Source organism: Natator depressus, chromosome 5 (assembly GCF_965152275.1).
Source record: "Natator depressus isolate rNatDep1 chromosome 5, rNatDep2.hap1, whole genome shotgun sequence".
NCBI classification, from domain to species: Eukaryota; Metazoa; Chordata; order Testudines; family Cheloniidae; genus Natator; species Natator depressus.
Window position 1 is genome coordinate 38,838,784 of NC_134238.1, and position 22,354 is coordinate 38,861,137.

Here is a 22,354-nt window from a genome sequence, read left to right on the forward strand (position 1 = left end):
CACCAGACCACCTAGCCACCGAGTAAATTAATCGGAAGGGGTATTTCTCAATGGTTCTCCAGGTGCTTGTGGATCACCATTGGCATTTCACAGATATTAACGCAGGCTGGTCTGGAAAGGTGGATGACGCACGCATCTTTTGGAACACTGGCCTGTTCAGGAAGCTGCAAGCAAGGACTTTCTTCCCGGACCAGAAGATCACCGTAGGGGAAGTAGAAATGTCCATTGTGATCCTGGGAGACTCCGCCTACCCCTTAATGTCAGGGCTTATAAAGCCATACATGGGACACCTTGACAGCAGCAAGGAGCGGTTCAACAACTAGATAAGATAGATAAGAGTGGATGTTGTACATTGTCAGTGCTAAACACGTTTTTGGTTGGTGCATTTCTTATCAGTTATGCAGAAAAAAGGTGAAAAATCACAGCACAGACAACATCATCTATAAGTGATCTTATATTAATGAGCACAGGAGGAACATCAAGTGGGACAAAGCACAAATTCCAGAGAGCATTAGATTTCTTGCAAAGAATATCCAAAAAATGTGAGACAATTCAGTGAAAAAACATGAAAAAGGTGTAATTTTGAAACTTTCTTTCTGTATCAACCCAGTTTTCATCAAACTACTGTGAACAATCCAAATAGTACTCAATTTACTTTCTGTGATTTGCTATTTTAATGAGATTTTACAAACTAAACATTTAAAACTGTGAAACTGAAAACTTCCAACTCCACCAGGGTGGATAAAAATCCAGTTTTTATTTAAAGCTGACACAAATCACAAGTAAACAAATCAATTGTCTAGTAAATAAGAAATGTTATTCACTGTTCTCTATCATAAGTTTCATGTTAAGCTATATAATTGCTTAAATAAGTGTACATAGTGTATACTACTAGTTAGTAAAAAAGACATACCAAATTATACCAACAAATAAGTCGGTCTTTCTTTAGGAAAATCACTAAAGCATACAAATGCAAAACAGGATTAGAATCATAGAAGTGTAGGACTGGAAGGGACCTCAGTAGGTCATCTAGTCCAGTCACCTGCACTCAAGGCAGGACTAAGTAATAACTAGACCATTCCTGACAGGTGTTTGTCTAACCTGTTCTTAAAAACCTCCAATGACGGAAATTCCACAGCCTCCCTAAGCAATTTGTTTCAGTGCTTAACTAGCCTGACAGGAAGTTTTTCCTAATGTCCAACCTAAACCTCCTTTACTGCAAATCTATTAAAAAAAGGCTTCCTGCATGCCAGTTTAAATCAAAGTGATTTAAATCGGTCTACCCTGGACTCAACTATAGAGTTTTAACCAGCAGCTCCATAATAAATGAAACACTGCAACCTGGGTGTGTTCCTTCCAGCAAATTTAAACTTGCAAGTTGACATGAGACACATACCTCTTGTGCGCCTCCTGCTGCATCAGATACTGCAGGCCTTTTTCTGCTTCTAGTGCCCCCTGTACGTTGTCAGCCTCAATAGGCAGGTCTTCAGTGGCTCAGCCCTCTGGTTAAGTCACACAGATAAACAATAGATTAAACCCTTCCAGGGTAACAAAGTCCAACAAGAACTTTCAGTGTATCCCTATTAATGTCTTCAGCCCAGTCTCTTAGCCCTTTGTGTCTAGTCCCTTTCTCAGGCTTTTAAACTGTGTCCCCTTTCCGGGCTTAGATCACTTCAGCATTGGCTGGTGGTGGTGGTGGATAGGGGTTAAATATGGGCCCGCCCACTACTCCAGGTCCTGGCCCAGGGACCCTGTACATAGCAACCACATAGTGTTCCCTCCAGTTTGCTGCTGCTATTCCCTGGGCTGTTTCCCACTGTAGCCTGCTTCTGTTCTCCCATACCTCAGGGCTGAAGTTCTCAGAGCCTCTTCCTCCTTGCTGAATGTAAAATACCTCCAGAACCCATCTTCTGGTTCAATTTCAAGCTCCTGTGACTGGCCAGGAGAACATTTCCTTGCTTCTCTGGGTTGAGCCAGGAATTGACCTGCTCAGGCCCTCCAGCTCCTTTTATCTGAGCATTCTGGGCTCAGATTAGCTGCTTCTGTGCAGCCTTTTAAAAAGGCCTGGAGGACCTCCTTCTGCTGCTCCTTCCTGGGGCAGAGAGTGGTAGGGCTGCAGGGCCTCAAGCAGGGAGCCTCAAAGGGCCAGGTATACCCTGTCACACAGGTCCACTGTTGGATTCTGCAAATAAATTAAAAAAATTAAAGGAATCAACAGTGACATTAATACAAGATGGCTGGTATAGGATCTGACCAGGTAATGGCTACCTTCATCGGAAAAATGTGTTTCTACTTAATGCTATTGACTCTGTTTGAAAAGAAAACCATAAGAACTACCATAATGGGTCAGACCAGTGGTCCATCTGGGTCAGTATCCTGTCTCTGACAGTGGCCCATGCCAGAGCTTCAGGGGGAATGTACAGAATAGAGCAATTTTGGAGGGATCCACTCTTCCCTTCCACTCCTTGCTTCTGGCAGCCAGAGGTTTAGGGTAGCCCCAATCATGGGGTTACATCCTTGACCATCTTGGCTAATAGCCATTTATGGAGCTCTCCTCCAGGAACCTATTCAGTTCTTTTGTTAACTCAGTTATACTTTTGGCCATCACAACATCCCGTGGCAATGAGTTTCACAAATTAATTGTGCATTGTGTGAAAAAGTATTTACTCTTATTTGTATTTAGCATGCTCCCTATTAATTTAATCAAGTGGCCCCTTGTTTTTATATTGTGTAAAGGGTAAGTAACACTTTCTCTCCACCATTTATGATTTTATAGACCTCTATCATATCCTCCCTTAATAGTCTCTTTTCTAAGATGAACAGCTCTAATTTTTTTAATCTCTCCTTGTATGGACGCCATTGCATACCTGTGAACATCTTTGTTCCCCTTCTCTGAACCTTTTCCAGTTCCACTATATATCCTTTTTAAGATGGGACAACCAGAACTGGATACGGTATTCAAGGTGTGGGCGCACATTGTATTTATATATTTGATATTATGGTATTTTCTGTTTTATTCTTTTTTAATTCTTTTCCTAACAGTTCTTAACATTCTATTAGCGTTTTTGACCACTCCTGTGTATTGAGCAGATGTTTTCAGAGAACTCTCAACAATGACTCCAAGATCTCTCTTGAGTAGTCGCAGCTTATTTAGAATCCCTAATTACGTATGTGTAGCTGGGATTATTTTTTCCAGTGTGCATCACTTTGCATTTACAGTATCAATGTTGAATTTCATTTCTCGTTTTGTTGCGCAGTCATCCCGTTTTGTGAGATTCCCTGTAACTCTTTGCAGCTTGGGATTTAACTATCTTGAATTATTTTGTATCTTTTGTAAACTTTGTCTATTCCCTGTTCACTCCTGTTTGCTCTCATCTGGAATATTGTGTACAATACTGGTCATTTCATCTCACGCAGAAATATCAGAATTTGAGTGAGTTCAGAGATGGGCAGTGAGAATGATTGGTGCACAGAAAAACTTGATGGAGAGAATAAGATTGGGAGTTTTTATCTTGGAAAAGCGAGAAATTCAAAGGGAGATGATACAAGTATATAAAACAATAAATGGCATAGAGAAGGTAGATCTGGAGCTTCTATTCTCTCTGTCTCATAACACCAGTAGTAGGGGACATACAGTGTAATTGAAAGGCAACTAATTTAAAAGTAACTTTAAAAAAAAATTACTTTTTGATACAAAAGTTTGTTTCTTTATATTCTAGTAGCTGAAATTGAAGATCCAGATTTCTACTCAAATCTGTTGTGTCAAAATGATGAAAAATTTGTGAAGTGTCATTTGAAGTCACTGGATAGATGGCAATTGGATCTGGTTCAAATTGAGTAAATGGAAGAAAAGGTTCTCAGAGGAGTCTAGGAATCTGAAGCAGGAAAATCTCTCAGGGTTTTCAATGAAAAGAAAATGAAAACTAAAAAACTCAGACGTGCGTCAAAGGGGTGTGCAACCAAAAAGCCTCTGTAAAAGAGGAAACTATGACAAACTTGTGTTCTGTATGTACTGGGAAACTTCATAGACGTACTTGGAAAATGAAAAGTCAGCAGAACAGTTGATTGAAATTTGGGAAGACTTAAAAGTGTAGGAAAAGCAAACAAAAAATATTTATAGTAGAAATAGAATACGGTTCCAGGTAATCCATATGGGGGAGGAGCACCAACGTAGCAAGCTTGAATCTGGTATGACTGGTGCTCCTAAGATTGGGCTATGTTTCTTATCCACTACCTCAGCGAAAGTGTAGCATGAGTGCAAGAAATGGAGTGGAACTTAGTTCTTTCTCTTGAGCTTTAGCTCTCCAGCTGTGGCGGTTTTATACTTTGGCACTCAACTTGGCACTTCAGTGTCTATTTTTGGGTGGTACCGGTGCCTCTGTACCAGTGTGTGTTTGGTGCTCAACCTCCATTTTGGCTTCTGTTGATGCTTCAGTGCCTGTCTTGGTACTCCAGCAGCATTAGTACGTACAGTAGTTCAGCATCGGCTTGATATGCTGGTGTTCCAGAGCTTGATACCTGTTTTGGTGCCTCACTTCTTGTCTGTGGAATAAGCTGCGTGGGGTAGGTTAGGAAATGTCAGAATTGAGGGTTGCCTATGCAGTCTTTCACAAGGAGGAAAATAATATATGCATTATGATTGTATATAATGTAATGTAATTAGAGACTGCCCTTTATTACCACAGGACTCCTCTCTCATTCAATGCAAAGCATAGATGGTGTTCAGTGGTTCAGGCAGCTGTTGAATATTTTTTATTATTGTCGTCATTGTGTGTTGTCCTATGCTTTCTTTGCTGCACACCAGCCAAACCCTGCACCCCACAGACATTAACCACTTAATATTTACAACACCCATGTGAGGTAGGGAGGCAAAATCATTTTACAGATGGGGGAACTGAGGTCCAGATTTAAGGGCAAAATTTGCAAGTGTCTCTGAAATCTGAGTGTTTCAGTGATTGGGTGACAATTAGGGTCTGACTTTTCAGAGTTGCTGAAGATTCATAACTCTCAGTGACTTTAACTTCGTGTGACTGCTGAGCACTTGAAGAAGATTGGGCTCCAGGAGTGTCAGATTGGATGCCAAAATATAGAACCACAGTAAAGGCCATCTGTGGAAAATTTTGGTCTTAGATGTTTTGCCCAGAATTGCGTAAGAAATCTGTGGCAGAGCCAATGATAGATCCCAGTTATTTTGCTATGTATTTAAGTGCTTTAACCACAAGACCATTGTTTTTCTTCCTGCAGACCCATGCCTTATTAGCAACATACTTTCCAATTTAAGTAGCGAATGAGGTAGTGTTTCATAGGCAACAGCCTTGCCCTCTACCTAAAGCTGGTTAATTCACTGAGCATTATCTATCCTAAGCACTGAATGAGGCTGAGGTTCTTTGGAAGAAAACAATGTCATCATTTTAATTAGTCTCTATATTATAATGTGCATATGGGGGCAGAGTTAAGGTTGCATGGACTACTGTAATTCTGGTATATCCTAACTTTGGGTTTGATTTTACAACCTCAGTATTGTCTCTTTTAACATAAATGTTTATATGCTATTTCCAGTATATTTATAAGGATAATTTTTTCAATGTACAATTGCACTTTTACTGTGGAAATTAAAATGGGAATTTTCAGAGGATTATAACATGGCCAGATATGTTTAACGTGAACATTATCTTGTTAGTTAACCATTGACTGATGAGGTGAGGATACCTCTTGCTTATTGACAAACTATTTCACAATTAGACACTGTCTTCTTTTAAGGAATGGGAGGCACATGGATGCTACAGTGATGAGGCCTATGCAGGTACTTGTATAGATACCTAGAATAGGTAAACGTCTGCTTTAGGGTTTCTTACAACTTCCTATGAAGCATCTAGTGCTGACCACTGTCAAAGACCACTGGTCTGAATTAGAGTAACACCTCCCACGTTCTTTAAGAGACAAGGTCAGAAATATTACACTAAAGTTCTTTGTTTTCTTTCATGAAAATTGCCTCCAGCAATTTTCATTTTCATGCCACCTTAACCTGGAACTATTACAAACAGTTAGCTGATATTTGAGGTCACATGACTAATTGCACACACCCTATGATACTTATAGATTGGCTCCAGTGCTCTCCTTCCTGCTACAGTTTTTGTAGGGAGTAATGAGAGGATTAGAGAGCAAATGTGATGTTTTATTGTGTATCGTCAGACATGGAATCTTTGTGTGGAATTGGAATTAACTTGTTCTATTAGTTTTGCATTTGTTACTTGGGGCTGTGCGGTTTCAGAGGTATTCCTAGGGCTTTAGAAGCTTCTCCACAGCACAGTGCTTTAAGTCAGGATTTCAGATTGCACAGGGAAAAATGAAAATACAGTGTTCCTTGTACACCATTATAACTTTTTTGTTTTTGGGGAAGGGCTGCCCTCCTTTTTCCTGGCTTAAGCTTTGGGCCTGCTGGGACAGTGAGAAGTAACTTAAAATTCACCTGTGGGGAAAATACCTTAACATAGTGTAATTATTGTTAACCAACCATCTTGACATTTTTTCGTCCTATCAATGCTGGCTTAGTGCTGATAGGTAGCTTGCATAATACAATGAAATCTTTTAGAAAGATTCCAAAGTGTTGGTCCCATATGGAGTCATTTCCTCCAGAATTAGGGCAGATTCAAGGAGTTTCTTGGGTAAAAAACATCCAATCCAGGTGTGGGTAAAAAGCTATGTACAATTCAGTACACACACTTTCTCAGTATCACTGACTGAATTTAGGAGTTAGTTGGGATGTTTAATTTGGCCCAAGAGTTTTTGCAATTTCTCCTTATTCCTAAACTTTCTCCTGCACTGTTATCCAGTCTCCAAAAAAATTCTCTGAATGTTTGCACTTGCCTTATCTGCTCACTTGTCTTCAGGCTTTCCTTACTGTGTCTGGGGAATGAAGGGAGTGTGGCTGACATTTTTCATTTTTACACCTAGGGTGTCAGAACACACAGGGTATGTGTGTTGGAAGAATGTGGCTAAAAGCTAAGCTAACTGTATTTTAGTAATTTTAAATCCACATGTCATGTATAATGTGTAGATATGAGAGGTATAGTATAAGTACTCCAGCTTGTGGGAAGAAACATAGGTATCCCTTACACTGTGCAACACAGGTTTATTTATACAGATAATACAGGCATTCTACATAACTTCTCAGTTAGACTGATATCTGTAGCAGTGTGACTTTCTGGGAAGCTGTTGTGCTGTAATGTGAATCACAATCCTGTGATTATAGGAAAGAGAAATTGAAGAAACACTGAGTTTGAAATCCTAGTGCATCAGGAACAGCTGCTGCATTTTTTTTTTTCCTTTTGGAGAGTCTATGCTGTAGAAAAAATAATTAGATAAAGAATTTTCTATCTTTGTCCTGTCAAATGCATTTTAATAAAAATCCTTGTATTTGAGATTTTAAAAACTCTTAACTCCAGAAAATGGACTATGAATCAAGGACTGATGCCTTTCAACAACTCTCTGAAGATTCATTTGGCTATTGTGCTTCAGCATTTGAAATTGAATCTCACTTTATATGCAAGACAAGGTTTATGCCAGCCTAATTGGTTACTGGCATTTCTTAGTCTCACAGCTGCTATATTCAGCTGTGTACTAGAAAAATATAATGGAATAGTGTTTGCAGAGAGCAAGAGGCGATTGTAAAGATATAAAACTTTCTGCCAGTTTTTTTTGTTGTAAAGCAGATAAATTTTGAGCAGTAAACTGAGTAGTATCTATTTTAATGTTACACTGTATGCTTACTAGTTTAGCTGGGAATATTTAGAAGCTAGACATAACTTTTTTGGTTTTGGTAGTGTTATTTATTGAATCCTAATCCTAAAAAAATTATTTTTTTTTTTGCCACAAGGCAGATCATGATTGGCATAGAGTTGGAATGAGTATTGTGAGGTTTTATTATAGTCTGCTGGCTTCTGTTTGTGAGAAAATTCAATCTTCTCCATTTCAGGTCTAGGCTGCTTTGATCTTCTTTCATTTACTATGGCAAAGAGAAAACTTTTGGCTCTTGGATGACCTAATGTGGAATAGACTCCTAGTTTAATAAATAATGCTTTCTTAGATGGCCCATTGATTGAGTTTTGAGAACTGCTTTTCCTTCAAGACTTGCAAAATATGGTTTCTTATTAAAGATGAGTTGTCTTAGGGCATGCCTTCCCTCTAGTATCCCCCTGCTGTGGTCAAATGTGGCATTGTAGGCACTTCCTATCTCAGTTTCCCCTCAGCAGCATATTTTCTCTCTCCCAAGGATTTCCATGGCTCAGCCCTCTGTTTGGATATCACTGAGTTCAGTCACCTTCTGGTGTAATTAAAGTCCAAATAAATGGTTCTTCTGCCCCACTTGGGCTCCTCTTCAACCCACCTACCAGGCTCAGTTTGTGTCTGTACTCTGGGATAGAGCTTGATTCCCAGGCTGCTTCTCTGGAGTCCCCTCACAGTTTTGTCCCCTATAGGTTGCCTTTCAGTCTTCCCCGCTTTAGGATAGAGTATGGACTTCCAGGCTATTTTGCTGAAGTCGTTCTAGACTGTACTTCAGGGCCTTCCAAAGGAGCCCAACTTACTCCCTGTGGTTCTTTCTCCAAATGGTGTTTTCTCACACCTTCTGTGAGGCCCCGGTGTTTGTCTGTCACCTGTCCCCCATTAGTTCAGCCCCCTTAGTTTGGGGGCCAGTTAATTATAGCACAGGTGGGGCTGATTGAACCAGGCCTACTGGACCTGTTACACAGTTCTATAGAATATTAATTTTCTTCTCTTCAGATGGAAGAAATAGCAGTTCTAAAATATCAGCCAGTGAACAAAGATAATCCTATAATGTCTCACTAGTTAATTAACTAACAAACTTTTCATTTCTGAGTTGTCTCCTTACTCTAGATTGGCAAATGGACTAAAGATTAAATAGTACCCCTGAGACTATAGAAAATGTAATCTCAATAAATTTTATTTTCCAATTTTAAAACACTGGTGAAAGGTCTTAAGGATTTGTAAAGAATGGCTGATTGAGCCTTGCAAATCAACCCCCAAAACACTCTTTGTACAACAAGCAGAGATAACGCCTTTACAAACAAAAACAGATATTACTCTCTTTACCAAGAAAACAGATAACTAGTTAAACCAGTTTTGAAAGAAAATCCTTTTGCAAGAGTTCAAATTGTTACAGGTCATTAACTGTGTATGAAAATCTAGTGGAGAACTGTACCTGTTGTCTCACACCAGACTTTCCCTAGAGGTGCTTGCCAGAGCAAGTGAAATAGATTAGGACTGTGTTGTCTCTATCTGTTTTGTTCCTACAGGTAGGCCTGCTCCTGCAAATAGTCCCGGGAAATTATTTATAAGAACATAGGTGTGATGGTCTGCTGTTATAGTGAGGTTTCTGTTGTGGGGTGTAACAGGGTGGCTCATCCCTTAATGAATGGGAATAGCCAACCCTGATTACAGAATGAACTACTTGTGGAGGAGATCAGGGTGATTGCTGTATAAAGAGCAAAGGGGGAAAACTGAGAAAATTATAGAGAAACTGTGGAGTGTGTAAAAGGCTCTTGCAGGGAATACCCTGAGACTGAGGAAGCTGTGATAGTGAGCCAAAGATTTTTTGCTAGAGACCCATACTGAAGTAAGCCTGCGAGACTTTGAATTGGGACTTTGCTCTGGGAGGAAGGGCTGGGGACTCCCTACCTAAAGGTGGGGAGTGAATGAACTGGGGTTGAAGTCTGGAGGGCCAGTTTATAAGGACTCAACAAATGGAACCCAAGGAGGGGGAGGATATTTTAATTACCTGTCTGTGAGTTAAGGGGCCTTGAAGAGGGGAGAAATTGGTGGCAGGGCAGTGGCGAATGACGTCTGGTCATGAGGGGGTGCTCAGGAGGTGGCTGTCCCTGTTATAGGCGGCATTCGGCTTACCAACGGGAATGGTGAGAGGCTTATGGTAGGCAAGGAGGGCTATGTATGAGTCTTAGACCTTGTCTATACAGGAAAAAAACCTTCAGTATATAACTCAAAATATGAATTTAAACTGATATAGTCATACCAGTTTAAACCCTGTGTGGACATTCCTGTCTCTTTGTAAGGGTAGCTTTTTTTTTTTTACTTTAGCTTATGTCATTTGTGAAGAGGTGTAATCCAAACAAACAAAAAAGGCACACTCATACTGCAATAAGTGTGTCTTCACAGGGGAGTTATACTGCTGTTACTATACCTGTTCGAATTCACACCTGGGGTTACACTGAATTTTTTCCCCCTCACATAATCTACGCTTGTATATCAGTATAATTGGTAAAACTTTTCCCTGTCAAAAAGCCTAGTTATTGCCTATACAGATTTAGGCTTAAGCTTGTGCCCTTGCCATTTGTGCTAGCATTGAAGAAGCACAGTCAGTGGTCCCAGTTTACTTGGATTCTACAGGTGAAACCTGGGCTGTGGCCTTAGGTGTAGACAGTCCGAATGGGCACTGCAGGCTATGCTGAGGGGAAAGGAGGGGGAGAAAGTCTTAGGCACTGCCCACAAATTGGACAATTGTGGTCAAAGAAGGGCATGGCCAGAGTTCCTGGGAGCACTTCTTCCTTGCAGCCTCTGCTAATGTGGTTCCTGGAGAGGAGAACTGACCTAGGCTGGCAGAGGGTGACAGTGGTACCACTGCCTGGCCTCCTGGAATCTCCTTTTAGGTGCATCTGCAGAAGCAGTGCAAGAGGTTGCAAACTGTAATCCCCATGGATGCAGAGGTGAATTGAGTCCAGTGTGTAGAGGGAGACCGTGTGTCACTATCTAATCCTATCTGAATAACTTAAGAAACGATGTTGATTGGCTCTAGGTGTGTTGGGAAATGGAAGGAAATCCAACAGCCATAACAAAGTGGAATTGAGAGTGATGCAGAAGCAAGGATGTGGAAGAGATTAAAGTTAAGGGAGCCAGGAAGGAGAGAGATGCAGTCAGGAAAAAAGTGGGGTAGAAGAATGTAAATACACAATATCTAGGGATGGGAAAAATCAGATAAAAAAGGAGATTGAATTAGACAGTTGCTTAGCTTTTTTTTAATGGGGGATTAAAGCTTGCAGTTGTACTTTTAGATCTGACAAGGTTACATCCAAACTAAACAGGGTTGGTCTGTGCCTTGCATGGAAGACATCCCAGGGGAAAAGTGTGCTGTAGAAGAAATTGGTTAACTATCTGGTCATTAATGAACTCCTAGCATTTTCATACTGAATATTTAATGTTATGTTTTGGTAGCCACTGTACAAACACATAATAAAACAGCACAATTCCTGCCCAGAAGTACTAGCCACATTGTCCTGGCCCAATTCCAGTTTAAGTAGATAATGCACGGTATGTTTGCGGCTTCCTTGTGGTGGTTCAGTGGAGCTACACCTGTGCACTACTCAGTTGAAGGACTGTGTACTGTTATGTAATGTTAAATAGTTGCTGTATTCCATTCCATGTGTGACAACATTTAATTAGCTGCACATACGTACGTACTTAGCCTTTAGGATGAAAGGATATATTGTATTGGATACTCACCTGAACCTACTAGAATTCTGGGAGTTGAGATCAAGGTGGTAAACTCCCATGATTCCTTTCCTGATATCCCACAATGTATCCAGTTTTAGCAATTCAGTACCATTTTTAAACTTCTGTAAGGCAACGTGGAGGAAGTACTGCTGAGTGCCACAATCTTGGCAACCATTAATACAAACAGTATGCTCCAGAGATATTGACAGTCTGGCTGCATGAGTTGGGAGACAGCTACGAGTATAGTCTCCTTGAAGCCATGCGAATGCTACTGGAGGAGGAGGAGGATGAAACTGAGCATTGAACTTTTGCATGATGTTTTCCTGGAATGGCTTTACTTGGTGGAGTGCTACTTCTAGGCTTGGCCAGCCAACATTGGTGGGACAAAATAGTGCTGCAGAGTTGGGATGACCAGCAGCAGCTGCAGAACATCAGGTTACAGAAGGCTGCTTTCCTAGAGATCTGTGTAGAGCACATACCACAGTGGCAGAAACCAACATGAGAATTCCCCTCAGTACAGAGAAGTGTGTGGCCATTGCCATCTGGAAGCTTGCCATCCCCAGTTGTTGTCAATCAGTAGCTAACCAGTTCAGTGATGGCAGGTCAACTGTGAGGGCTGCTGTCATGGAGGTTTGTGTTACTGTTAAGAAGGTGCCGTTGCCCCAGGTCATAAAGCTGGACAGTGCACAGGAGATTGATAAATTTGCATGGTTGGGGTTCCTGAATTGTATCCAGATCATTGGGCCCCACATGCCTTTCTTTTTGCAAACCCCCTCCACCTCTGAAAAGTAGGCTTCAGAGTGCATGAACAGAAAAAGGCATTTCTTTATGATGATGCAAGATCTAGTCGATCACCATAGTAGGTTCCAGTATTAACATGGGGTGGTCTGGAGAGGTCCATGATCCCAGGATCACACCAGTTTTAGGCATTGGAAAAATTGTACTTCTGCTCTCATTACTGCTGTGGAGGATTAATAGTGTTATGATTCCTTCAGTCATCCTGGGAAACCCCACTTATCAAACTCTGCTTCGTTGGCTTATGAAGCCTTTTAGTGGACACTTGGATAGAAGAAAGTAGCTGTTTAACTTTACACTGAGTAGCTGCAGAATGACAACAGAGTGTGCATTTAGCAGACTGAAGGGAAGGTGGAGGTGTTTCATAACTAGGCTGGATGCTTCTGAGAAATATTTGTCTCATGTTATAACTGCTCTCTGTATTTTGCACAACATCTATGAGAGCAAGGGAGAGAGCCCCACTGAGAGCTGGGAGGCACAGGTGGAGAGACTTCCAGGGCTTTCTGAACAGTTGGACTGGGTGCCTCTACAAATTTCCCCAACTTGACAGGGGACCAGCATTGTATCCGCAGAGTCACGGAAGGAAATTGATATGATTTGTATGACTGTTTTACTAGGAATGGATGTTGTTATGGGGAATTATACCTCAATGAAATTAGTCAGCAAAGCTGCTTTTTTTTTTTTTTTTTTTTTTAAATCAAACAAACCAGCCCTGATTTTTTTTTAATTGATTGCACTGTGTGCTCTCTATTGTTAAAAGTTTAAACTAGTGGAAATGGGGCAGATGTGCCTAAAGTGCTGAGTGCACTAATCTTTGGGGGAGGGGAGGCACAATGTGTAAAAATGTACAGGCATGTAGTTGTTTGGTTTTTTTTTTTTTGTCTTGTGGGGGTAGAATGGCATGGGAAAGGCCTGTCCTTGTAGTTGGGGAAGTGAAAGGGGTGTCTCAGTATTGTGTTCTTGGCAGACTGCATGACATGGCTAGGTTGGGGTGCTGTTATGCTTTGCTCACATACAATGTTCTCTAGTAAGTTGTATGCCATATGTCTGATATCTTTTCCTGGATGTCCTCTTCTCTGTCCATGTGTTTCCCTAGATTGCTCCCTGTCCTTTCATTTTTATCCTGGAGTATAAAATCTTTGCTTAACTGTCTTATTCAGTCTCTGTTGGGATTATGTGATGAGATCAGCAAAAAGTCTTCCCTTGTCCTCTTTCTTTTCCCTCACAGGTTTGCTGGGTGTTGAGCAACTGATAATGCCCCTCTCTGTGTGGGCTGCATCGTATCAGATGCTAACAGAACAGAGAAAGAATACAAGTAGTAACTGTTCTATACTATCTTGCATGGTGACAGGTTTCAGAGTGGTAGCTGTGTTAGTCTGTATCAGCAAAAACAATGAGGAGTCCTGATGGCACCGTAGAGACTAACAAATTTATTTGGGCATAAGCTTTCGTGGCCTAAAACCCACTTCATCAGATGCATGGAGTGGAAAATACGGTAAGGGGGGTATAAATACACAACATATAAAAAGATGGGAGTTGCCTTACCAAGGGGAGGGGGTCAGGGCTAACGAGCCAATTCAATTAGTGGAAGTGGGCTATTCTCAACAGTTGACAAGAAGCGGTGGAAATCACTTTTGTAGTGCTAATGAGGCCAATGTAATCAAGGTGACAGTTGACAAGAAAGTATGAGTATCAGCAGGGGGAAATTAGTTTTTGTAGTGACCTATCCACTCCCAGTCTTTATTCAGGCCTAATTTGATGGTGTCCAGTTTGCAAATTAATTCTAGTTCTGCAGTTTCTTGTTGGAGTCTGTTTTTGAAGTTTTTTTTGTTGAAGAATTGCCACTTTTAAGTCTGTTAGTGAGTGTCCAGGGAGATTGAAGTATTCTCCTACTGGTTTTTGAACGTTATAATTCTTGATGTCAGATTTGTGTCCATTTATTCTTTTGCGTAGAGATGGTCTCGTTTGGCCAATGTACATGGCAGGGGGCATTGCTGGCACATGATGGCATATATCACATTGGTAGATGTGCAGGTGAACGAGCCCCTGATGGTGTGGCTGATGCGGTTAGGTCTTATGATGATGTCCCTTGAATAGATATGCAGACAGAGTTGGCATTGGGTTTGTTGCAGGGTTTGGTTCCTGGGTTAGTGTGTTTGTTGTGTGGTGTGTGGTTGCTGGTGAGTATTTGCTTCAGGCTGGGGGGGCTGTCTGTAAGCAAGGACTGGCCTGTCTCCCAAGGTCTGTGAGAGTGAGGGATCATCCTTCGGGATAGGTTGTAGATCCTTGATGATGCGTTGGAGATGTTTTAGTTGGGGGCTGTAGGTGATGGCTACTGGTGTTCTGTTATTTTGTTTGTTGGGCCTATTACAGAAAGCCACTAGCCATTCTATACTAGTCTCCCTGCCAACAGTGATAGAATATCACTTCCCTGTCAATTTCAGAATTCCTTTCCCCTCTGCTCTTCCAATTCTGGGGTACACTTGAAGATGGTAAGACACTTTCCAACTTATTTCCCCCTTACACAAGTCCCCTGTACTAATGCTGGGTATATGGAGCTGGAGGTGTGAGGGTGGGTGTGCCCCTCAAGAGGCAGGTTAGTAACTGCATGTTATGTCTGCAGGCGGTCTCTACACTGCAGGATGTTACCCTGAGGGGTGTCCCCAAGAGATGGAGAGGATTCTATTTTAAAAAGGCAGTGGGATAACTGGGAGATAGGGAGTGCTGCTGTTTATGAGGATGGTGCCCCTCAGCTGGTGCAGGAGTGGAAGGGAAACACCACCTATATGGGCAGCTGCAAGAAGGACTCGTTGCAATCAATGTGCCAAAATAGAGCACTGCCGTTGCCTTGAATTCTGTTGTATAACACCTACAGATCAGCACAAAGTGCACTACAAAAGAGGTAGACTTCTTCAGTGAGTGGTCTGAACCCCTTTTGCTGCAAAGGGTTTAATGATTCTGAGGATCGGACTGAAAATGACCATGGGCTTCTGTAACTTGTGTAGCCACCAATGCCTTATTCACTCAGTGCATTGAGCGTATCTCTGTAGCCCCATTTGGGCAATTTTCCTCATAATCCAGTGCATGTTGTAAATGTAAAGGTAGCTAAAAGCTCAGGGCACTGATCAGACTGTCATCCAAATTACTTTTCCTGTTGCCTTTTCTCTGTCTGCTGTGACCATAAATATGCCTGCTATACAATGCATTTGGTATTTTTTTTTTTTTAGCCCACAGGGTGCCACCATCTTGAGCAGGGGATGGGGGTAGAGAGACCTGCTATTGGCCAGGAGGGAGAGGGAGCATCAAGGAGAATGGGAAGGGGGGTGAGGACACTTATTCCATAGTTGTGGGATTTGACATAACGGTAAAGAAACCCTTCTGAGCTTCTGGAGCTGATGCCATTTGGGGGAGTGGGTGGGATGGAGAGCAGGTGGAAAGAGGCCTGTGTCTACTCTCAGCTCCCAGGTGGTATCAGGAACCAAGTTGTTTAAATCCCTCTATGTAGTCAGTATTCGGACAGTTTATTGTAATGCAGCACATAATGCTTATGGTTGAGGTCCCCTCTGCAGTATAGTCAGGCTGAGTCACTGCCTGGCTCTCAGGGGTCATCTCCAGTGCTACCTCTGCCTAAGTGTCTGGCTTGGAGTTAGGTGTGCTGAAGAGATTACTGCTGTTCGGGGAAATCTCCTCCTTGCCGGGGTCTGTGGTCAGCTGGGTGCCTTTGAAACTGTCCACTGCACAGCAGGGTTCTGTGGTGGTCTTCCTCACAAAAGTTGGTCCAGCTCCTCATACTATGCACGTTGCTGGGAGTGTTACCAGCGTGCTTGTTTTTGTACCATGTGTTTTCATAATTCTGCTGGAGCTCCTTAGCTTGGGTGTTGCACTGGGCCATGTCCCGGGAGTGCCCCTTCTTCTGCACTTGCTCCATAGCTGCTCATAGATTGTCACACTCTGATGGCTCCTAGAAAGATGGGACTGGACGTGCTTTTGTCCCCCTGAGGGCAAGGGAGTCCTGGATCTCTGGATTGGAAGCATGGAAGCATAGGGCCTGGCTACTGTGATGGACTGTGGGTATGCATACTTGTCACAAACTGAAATTGCAAATGAGTGCACCTACGTGTGTGCCATCATTTAAACAGGGAGGTGATAGCTAGTTAAGATGATCCTTTGAGCATTGGAGGGCACACAGGTAAACAGACAGGTGGGTCCATGTGTAAATCAGTACAGTATGGGTTGGCAGTAAGACAAGTGCCTAAAGTGGTTTTATCAATTTGAAATAGGAATGTATCCACACAGATCTTATACTAGTATAACTCATTCAGGAACAAAGTTATGTTGCTTCCAGAAAGATTAATTAAAGCAGGAAAGGACGCCAAAAAAATAGAAAAAAGAACTGTGTGTGGATGGAAGGGAGTTTATGCCAGAAAAACTCTGAAAAAGCTTTTCTGTGCGGAAGATCTAACATGGACGATCCTGTGTGCTGTATCTTTGTCTTTAGTATCCCTTGGAGGATGTGTTTTTATAAGGCTTGGCCGGGTCTGTTCTACCATGGCCCAATATCTAAACAAATACTTTGCCTCACTCTTTAATGAGGCTAATGAGGATCTTAGGGATAATGGTAGCATGACAAATGGGAATGAGGATATGGAGGTAGATATTGCCATATCTGAGGTAGAAGCGAAACTTGAACAGCTTAATGGGACTAAATCGGGGGGCCCAGATAATCCTCATCCACGAATATTAAAGCAATTGGCACATGAAATTGCAAGCCCATTAGCAAGAATTTTTAATGAATCTGTAAACTCAGGGGTTGTACTGTATGATTGGAGAATTGCTAACATAGTTCCGATTTTTAAGAAAGGAAAAAAAAAGCGATCCGGGTAACTACAGGCCTGTTAGTTTGACATCTGTAGTATGCAAGGTCTTGGAAAAAATTTTGAAGGAGAAAGTAGTTAAGGACATTGAGGTCAATGGTAAATGGGACAAAATACAACATGGTTTTACAAAAGGTAGATCATGCCAAACCAACCTGATCTCCTTCTTTGAGAAAGTAACAGATTTTTTTAGACAAAAGAAACGCAGTGGATCTAATTTACCTTGATTTCAGTAAGGCGTTTGATACTGTGCCACATAGGGAATTATTAGTTAAATTGGAAAAGATGGGGATCAATATGAACACTGAAAGGTGGATAAGGAATTGGTTAACAGGGAGACTACAGCGGGTCCTACAGAAAGGTGAACTGTCAGGCTGGAGGGAGGTTACCAGTGGAGTTCCTCAGGGATCGGTTTTGGGACCAATGTCATTTAATCTTTTTATTACTGACCTCGGCACAAAAAGTGGGAGTGCGCTAATAAAGTTTGCGGATGACACAAAGCTAGGAGGTATTGCCAATTCAGAGAAGGACCGGGATATCATACAGGAAGATCTGGATGACCTTATAAACTGGAGTAATACTAATAGGATAAAATTTTATAGTGAGAAGTGTAAGGTTATGCATTTAGGGATTAATAAGAATTTTAGTTGTAAGCTGGGGACGCATCAATTGGAAGTAAGAGAGGAGGAAAAGGACCTCGGAGTATTGGTTGATCATAGGATGACTATGAGCCGCCAATGTGATATGGCTGTGAAAAAAGCTAATGCGGTCTTGGGATGCATCAGGTGAGGTATTTCCAGTAGAGATAAGGAGGTTTTAGTACTGCTATACAAGGCACTGGTGAGACCTCACCTGGAATACTGTGTGCAGTTCTGGTCTCCCAGTTTGAATTCATCCTTCTTAAACATAGAAGAGGTACAGAGAAGGGCTACTAGAATGATCCGAGGAATGGAAAACCTGTCTTATGAAAGGAGACTCAAGGAGCTTGGCTTGTTTAGCCTAACTAGAAGAAGGTTGAGGGGAGATCTGATTGCTCTCTATGAATATATCAGAGGGATAAATACCGGAGAGGGAGAGGAATTATTTAAGCTCAGTACCAATGTGGACACCAGAACAAATGGATATAAACTGGTCATTGGGAAGTTTAGACTTGAGATTAGATGAAGGTTTCTAACCATCAGAGGAGTGAAGTTTTGGAATAGCCTTCCAAAGGAAGCAGTGGGGGCAAAAGACCTATCTGGCTTTAAGATTAAACTTGATAAGTTTATGGAGGAGATGGTATGATGGGATAACATGATTTTGGTAATTAATTGATCTTTAACTAACTATTCATGGTATATAGGCCCAATGGCCTATGATGGGATGTTAGATGGGGTGGGATCTGAGTTACTACAGAAAATTCTTTCCTGGGTATCTGGCTGGTGACCCTTGTCCATATGCTCAGGGTTTAGCTGATCGCCATATTTGGGGTCGGGAAGGAATTTTCCTCCAGGGCAGATTGGAAGAGGTCCTGGAGGTTTTTTGCCTTCCTCTGTAGCATGGGGCCTGGGTCACTTGCTGGAGGATTCTCTGCTCCTTGAAGTCTTTAAACCATGATTTGAGGACTTCAATAGCTCAGACATAGGTGAGAGGTTTTTCGCAGGAGTGGGTGGGTGAGATTCTGTGGCCTGCATTGTGCAGGAGGTCGGACTAGATGATCATAATGGTCCCTTCTGACCTCAGTATCTATGACTTCTCTCAAAAATAGAGGGGGGTGTGCAGGAGAGGGAGGCGGTGTCTGGAAGAAGTGGCTCTCTAGCCATTGCACCCACCAGGGGCTTTGTGCACTCCTCCATTCTCCCTCTATTTCAGGGACTCCCTACAATTTCTTCTTCCAGTGCTTCTGTGTACTGCCTATCTCCCTCCTCCCGTACCAGGGTCCGCAATCTCCCCCCCATGCCAGTGGCTCTGTACAAACCCATTTCTGCGTCCTTTCTTCCCTCCTGTTGTTCCCTCCATGTCAGTGGCTCTGTGTCAGTCCTCTGTTTTACCCTTCCTCCACCTCCCACCCATGGTAGGGGCTCAGTGTACCTACCCCCAGCTCCCAGAGTAGGATCCCCCAGTATCCTTCACCAGAGATTCTGTGTGCCTGCCATTCTTCTCTCCCTGTGGTAGGGTCTCTGTGTGCTCCCTATTCTCTTTTCCCCTTGCCACATGCTCCCTATTCTCCCTACCTTCACACCCATACCACAGTCCCTCAATCTCCCCCCTGCTAGGATTTCTGTGTGCTTCCCATTCCCCCCCCCCCCTCGGCCAGGGGCACTGTATGCACAACCCCCACTTCTCTTCCACCCCCACCATTGTTGTTTCTCTGGGAGAAAAGTTATTCAGGGTTTGAACACGTTAAACTATATTGGGAGAATGCATGGAGATGGGATATGGTCACGTTGGAAGGCATTATGGGTACCATTTCCCAGTTTGATCTGTAGGCAGTTGCAGAGGTGCTTGAAGTTGTGGCTGTACTAAACAGATGGCAGGGCCTCCATGTGTCCCTCATTTTTCCTCTTGCAGTTCCCTCAAAATCAGTAGGGTTCTGGCCATTGAGGTCTAAACAATCCCTGAAATTTTGGAATTCATCTGATGCAACATTCAAAGTTGTCCGATTACAGACAGACAAATGCCATCAACTGAGTGTATGGCCTTACAAGCTCAGTTGACCAATTTGTAGTACACTAAATATTCATGATGAAAATTCTTCAGTCCTTGTCTCCATATAAAATGTTTCCTGTCTCAATATACTTCATGAAGATTTACATGCTGTTTGCAAAGTCATATCCACAAAACCTCTGCTTCTTCAACAATGACCAATTCATGTTGCTTGCACTTTGATATTTCCGATCTGATGGTGGTGCTAATGATGAAATCCTCTCCATTTTAGTTGGATGACTAGCTTATCCATTCCCTTTCAACTGAGGGCATCAGAAAAGCTGTTCAGGGGGCTCTGAGCCTATTTCAGGAACTCAAGAGAAGACTGCAAAAAAGCTGTCAGAAACATATGTTTATCTTGACTATATACTGTACACACAGGTAATGTGAAAGGATCACAAAACAGGAACTGCTAATGAAACCCCTCTAAGCCAAGAAAGTTTGCCAGATTGCACCTCTCCTGCATAATTAGCAGTCAGATTTTAATTTTTTAACTCCTGTGATTCTGTGCATACTAATGTCTTGTCACAAGCTAGTTTTGTGGGCTCAGCCTTGGTCTCAGTGTGTTGTCTGTTTACACTGTGAGCTTTTGGAGGCAGGGATTGTCTATTTTTATATAAAAATCTGCATAGTGCCTAGTTCAATGAGGCCTCTAGGCACTACCATGATAGAAATAAAATAAACTGTCCACATTCATTTTGTTTGGAAGAGTTTGGGGGAAATTGGAACTACTTCCTTTTCTTACATATCTTTTTGTGAGGGAAGTTGCAAGATCAGAACCAAAACTTCTGGGATGCAGACTGGGACTAAAATAATTTCAGGGAAAATTCCGTAACTGCTAATAAATGAGTGCTAATGTCTCCCTTCTAGGTCGAATACATCAAGCTATGGTAACATCTCTCAATGAAGATAATGAAAGCGTTACTGTTGAATGGATTGAAAATGGAGACACTAAAGGCAAAGAGGTACACTAAATATTTTAGAACTTATCTATTTTTTTAAACTTTTGTAGAATAAAGACTATTGGAATGCTCTTTTTAAAAACTGTATATTTTATCTTGAACCTGAATTAGTTCATACAGTAAAACTACTGGACAATGTTTGTTTTTTAAATTAAATTGTGATTCCGTGGTTCCAGGTATTGTTTAATGTGCATCACAGAACAAATGACATCAGTTTCTGTGGTGCTGTAGTTTATTTCCTGAGTATACATTTCTAGAATAATAATACTGAGTTATTATGTAGGCCTTTTCATTATAGATCTCAATGTTCTTTACACCGGCAGTCAGTCTCATTATCTCCATTTTACAGACAGGGGAAACAGACACAGTGAAGAAAGTGACTTGCATAATGTCATCTAGCAGGCCTGTGTCAGAGCTGGGAATAGAAAAACTCCTTTTTGCAATATAATAAGATCAAACTATTGATGCTTTCTTTTATTTATATAATTTTCAGGCAACCTAAGGACCAAAATTGTTCAAAATTTTCTTTAGCTGAGGATACACGAAGTATCTAAGTTTACAAAGCTAAATGAATGATGGACTAAAATCACTAAAGGTGTCTGCTGGCCTGTGTGTAAATTTAAAAAGAGAGAGATGGGTGAATTTGCTTGAGCAGACTCACGAGTGTGCACGTCTTTTTTTTTTTTTTTTTTTTTTTCTTGTTAACAGATTGACTTGGAGAGTATATTCTCACTTAACCCAGATCTTGCGCCTGATGAAGATATTGAACCCAGCCCAGAGACTCCACCACCTCCCACTCCTTCAGCCAAAGTAAACAAAATTGTGAAGGTTGGTGATATGTTCAATTAAAATTACTGTTGTCCCATTCATATTAGTATTTTACCTGCAATATTTAAGAATTTTAAGTTTAATTTTCATTTCTGTGAATTATAAGCCAATTCAGGAATATTTTAGAAATCCGTATTCATTATGAAAAAACTTAAGAGATTTCTGAAGGGCAGAACTGGAAAAAGAAGAAATCAGCGATTAATCTTAATGATCTTTCAAAGGGGATTGAGTGAATTTCTTAGTTTGGAACCAACTTTAAACTTGTTAAATATAGCTTGTGACCTTTATTGTGAAATGTTTGTATACCTTGAGGAAATGATATTTGGACCTTTTGTCTTAGAGAAGGTTTTGGAGGTTATTAAATGATACATTTAGCTCGCATCCTGTATCCTCTTCATCATACGTGCTGCTGGGAGGGACTGTGCAGCACCACCTCCCCATGCTGCTCATGCTGATATCTGTGATTACTTCTGTTCACTGAAAGTAAGCAGAGATTGGGCTACAGCTTACAAAAGAGGTGATAAAGTGAACAGATTATATAGATTTCTCTCTTTATAGAATCGACGGACTGTGGCTCCTATTAAGAATGAAACTCCTGCCAGAGACAACAGAGGTAAACAATCAGTTGTATCTTTCCATTCCACAAAGCAAGAAAGTGAAAATGTTAAACTGACATTTATTTAAAGT

General features: G+C 41.6%; 1 protein-coding gene across 5 annotated transcripts in view; it reads left to right on the forward strand.

Annotated features, from left to right (window-relative positions):
* The window catches only part of KIF2A (kinesin family member 2A), a 93,762-nt gene that overhangs the window by 11,592 nt on the left and 59,816 nt on the right, over positions 1–22,354 (forward strand). For all 5 annotated transcript variants that reach the window (XM_074952606.1, XM_074952608.1, XM_074952607.1 and 2 more), the window contains exons 2-4: positions 20,748–20,842; positions 21,548–21,667; positions 22,226–22,280. In XM_074952606.1, coding sequence (XP_074808707.1) covers positions 20,748–20,842; positions 21,548–21,667; positions 22,226–22,280 — 270 coding nt within the window. The remainder of the gene's footprint in view (positions 1–20,747; positions 20,843–21,547; positions 21,668–22,225; positions 22,281–22,354) is intronic.